This window comes from Asterias amurensis, chromosome 17 (genome assembly GCF_032118995.1).
Source record: "Asterias amurensis chromosome 17, ASM3211899v1".
Classification (NCBI taxonomy): Eukaryota; Metazoa; Echinodermata; class Asteroidea; order Forcipulatida; family Asteriidae; genus Asterias; species Asterias amurensis.
The window spans coordinates 15,726,259-15,730,188 of record NC_092664.1 but is presented as its reverse complement, the minus strand read 5'-3'; the positions used below and the strand labels follow the sequence as shown (position 1 = coordinate 15,730,188).

Genomic DNA, 3,930 nt, shown 5'->3' with positions numbered 1-3,930 from the left:
GTTTGTTTGTTTGTTTGTTTGTTTGTTTGTTTGTTTGTTTGTTTGTTTGTTTGCTTGCTTGCTTGCTTGCTTGCTTGCTTGCTTGCTTGCTTGCTTGCTTGCTTGCTTGCATGTCTGTCTGTCTGTCTGTCTGTCTGTCTGTCTGTCTGTCTGTCTGTCTGTCTGTCTGTCTGTCTGTCTGTCTGTCTGTCTGTCTGTCTGTCTGTCTGTCTGTCTGTCTGTCTGTCTGTCTGTCTGTCTGTCTGTCTGTCTGTCTGTCTGTCTGTCTGTCTGTCTGTCTGTCTGTCTGTCTGTCTGTCTGTCTGTCTGTCTGTCTGTCTGTCTGTCTGTCTGTCTGTCTGTCTGTCTGTCTGTCTGTCTGTCTGTCTGTCTGTCTGTCTGTCTGTCTGTCTGTCTGTCTGTCTGTCTGTCTGTCTGTCTGTCTGTCTGTCTGTCTGTCTGTCTGTCTGTCTGTCTGTCTGTCTGTCTGTCTGTCTGTCTGTCTGTCTGTCTGTTTGTTTGGGTTTTTGTTTGTTTGCTTGCTTGTTTGGGGGTTCAGGCTCTCTGTGTATTATATTTATTGTTTACAAACCCACTATATAGAAAATGCACCAACTGAGTTTGCTGAAAATGTTATTAGTTTTCAAGATTCTTGCATCATGCCAGAATTGTGGTTTAAATTGAAAAAGATAGGTAAGACTTCTTCTGTATGTACAATTTGTGACCTTGTTGGTAATATTTGTTCGGAAGTATAAGCCTCTGAGACCACTAAGTGCCTCTCGTTAATGACTAGTGTATGGCGATTTAACATTTTACGAAGTTAAAATGAACATAATAGTATTTCGGGGCTTTTATTTTAAACTAATGTTTATACTTATTAATTGCTAATTGCTAATCATACTGATTACAATCATCACCATGAAAAACAATTAAATTTGTGTTTACAAAATGCGCGTTTTGTTAGATAGGAACAAAATTCTTTCGTCGTAATTCAGCGTCGACATTTTACATGTCAACTGTGAAGGGGAGGGGGAATTAATAATGATCTATATAAACAATTAAGTTATCAATTATATTTTGTATTAACACAAGCTAGCGGGGTGTCTTCCTATAACCGCGTGTTTCAGTGTATCGCTATATAGGCGGCTGAGTGGTCCAATGACAGAAAATGTGAATAAAATGTTTGGCACATCATTTTGGCTCAATATAACAAAATAACTGTTGGCTCGTTCAAATTTCTTACTGGAATTCATCACACTGTAATGTGTATGGCAACTGCCTTCATCTAAAACAATGACTTTTCGGTGACAGAGCTTTCTCTGTTAACGCTCCCAAATTTTAGAACATTCTCCCTCCCCAAACTCAAAAGGCTTCTTCCCGAAAACAACGTTGAGGACTCAATTATTCAAATCTATAGTTACCCGATTCTGAATACCGCAATTTCTGCAGATTTTTAAACTTTTCTCACGTTTATTTTCGGATTTTTTGTTTTTGCGATATATATTTTTTAAATAATGTATTTTTTTTTTGGTGCTTTTGCCTTGGTTTTACTTTAGTTTTCAAGGACGCAAAGTGCTTAGAAACGTAGCATTGAGCGCGGTATTAATTGTTTTACTATAATTATTATCGATTTACCAAGTAATAAGAATAATAACAAAAAAAAACACTTTTAAAAAGTTGGAAATGCAGTTTCCTATTACAGGTATTCTGAAATATCCTATTAATATCCCTTAATTGAAGTGATTTCTAGATGGCCCTCATAATTTAAATGACCCTGAGGTGAGTCATGATAGCAAACAGCAAACCACGATATCCCATTATTGTGGAACTGTCTCTTGCTCGGTTCAGTTGTAATTGCAATTTTTCAGTGATTGGTGGAGTACAGTGCTCGCTGTCTTTCTGTCTCGGTTTCAGCAATTAATTTTCTGCGTTATTAATTACAAGTGGTAAGCTATTGATACATCCTTGCCTGGTAGAATGCTGCTAGGTCAAGTGACCTCTTGACTCGCTCTCTTCCAGGTAGGTCATACCTGCTGATTTTAATAAGCTGGTCATTGACCAGTGTCTGTTTGAGCAATGCCAAAGGTAGAACAGATGTTTTGTTTATCTTATTGGGGTCGTCTGGGAATAATACTAACAACAGTTTTTATAGTAAAATATAGTAATACAAGTTTTTGGGACAATACAGTTCTTATTACAATCAGAGGCCGTCCAGGAAAAGGCAAACATGTCGTCAAAAAAGATGTGCCCTGCCAGACCTTGCTCATTTAAAAGAGTAATCATCTAAATGCTACACATTACACACACGTCAACAATTGTAGTGACAAAAGCTGGCAAGTAAAGTTATTAATATAACGAAAAGACCCCCCCCCCACCGTATCAGAACTAAGACCCACCCTACCCCAATATTGTCAAATTTCAGATTTATTTTTCTTTTTTAAATATGATATAATAATAGATCAAATGTATCAACAAATATCACAGTGCCAATAAATGCATTGTGGTGCGTGGTCTACACAAGCTTACATCATGTTGACAAAATATCCATTGTCTTTTAAGAGTCGACAATTTTAATAGAGACGTTATATAGTATTAAGGAGTATAATTATTCTTATGACAGTCGGATTATTATTGTTATTTAATTTCTCTCTATAAGTTATATAAAATAGGCAAGAGTGAGGAGGACAACATATTTCTGGCGAAAAAAAAAATTATGTCTAAAAGGTATGACAGGCAATATTAATGTACACGGGGGGAACATTACACATTTAAACAGTACCCAACATGTCGAGCATTTGTCGATGAACATGTTGGATACAATCGTTTGTCTGAAACCATGAATGGTTATGGGTCTGCTATTACAGATGGTCGCAACGGGTTGGTCATAATAATGGTTCAAATCAGTTAGTTGTCGGAATTGTTTTATTTTTTTATTTCGTATAACACGGCCACCAACACATTTCGCACTATTTATTATAATAACGAAATATTATTTAAAGGCAGTGGACACTATTGGTAATTACTCAAAATAATTATTAGCATAAAACCTTTCTTGGTGGCGAGTAATGGGGAGAGGTTGATAGTATAAAACATTATGAGAAACGGCTCCCTCTGAAAGTGCCATAGTTTTCGAGAAAGAAGTAATTTTCCACGAGTTTGATTTCGAGACCTCAGATTTAGAACTTGAGGTCTCTAAATCAACCATCTAAACGCACACAACTTCGTGTCACAAGGGTGTTTTTTCTTTCATTATTATCTCGCAACTTCGATGACCTATTGAGCTCAAATTTTCACAGGGTTGTTATTTTATGCATACGTTGAGATAATTATTGTCAAAGACTAGCCTTCACAGTTGGTGTATCTCAACATATGCATAAAACAACAAACCTGTGAAAATTTGAGCCATTTCTTACAATGTTTTACACCATCAACCTCTATTCGTGATCAAGAAAGGTTTTACGCTTATAATTATTTTGAGTAATTACCAATAGTGTCCACTGCCTTTAAGTGAGAGAAAAACAAGTAGACTTACCTGACTGTGATGTTACAGCCAAGACTTGAACCATAAAAACACCGAAGAGCTTAACAGATATCAACTTCACCATCTTGCTGCTGCCAAAATGTCACAAGCTGATGCTGTCTCAAGAATACCCTCTTCAAAATGAATAAAAACCGAATCAACACGCATAACAAATAGCCTACATAAGCGCCTGTACGGGAAAGTGTCAAACGGCACACGTTACATGCAACTCCAGGCAACCCCTTATGACAATTTAATATCCACATTTACTGTTGCTTTGGTTTGTAATGGGAGAGTTGAACACCGTTGGTTAAATACTTCTTATCCTATCGAGGTGTGTCATCCCTGTCAGTCTTGCATCATAAGGTGTCTCAATGGTTGCAATGACAAGTCCTTCAAAATGGCTTAGCGCACGGTAGACTTGTACCCTG

At 37.0% G+C, this 3,930-nt stretch overlaps 1 protein-coding gene across 1 annotated transcript in view; it reads right to left on the bottom strand.

Moving 5' to 3' along the window:
- Window positions 1-3,584, bottom strand: part of LOC139950149 (uncharacterized) — a 19,502-nt gene extending 15,918 nt beyond the window's left edge. Inside the window, exon 1 of the mRNA XM_071948774.1 lies at window positions 3,512-3,584. Within this exon, the coding sequence (XP_071804875.1) occupies window positions 3,512-3,584 (73 nt within the window). The remainder of the gene's footprint in view (window positions 1-3,511) is intronic.
- Between the last annotated feature and the right edge of the window lie 346 nt (window positions 3,585-3,930).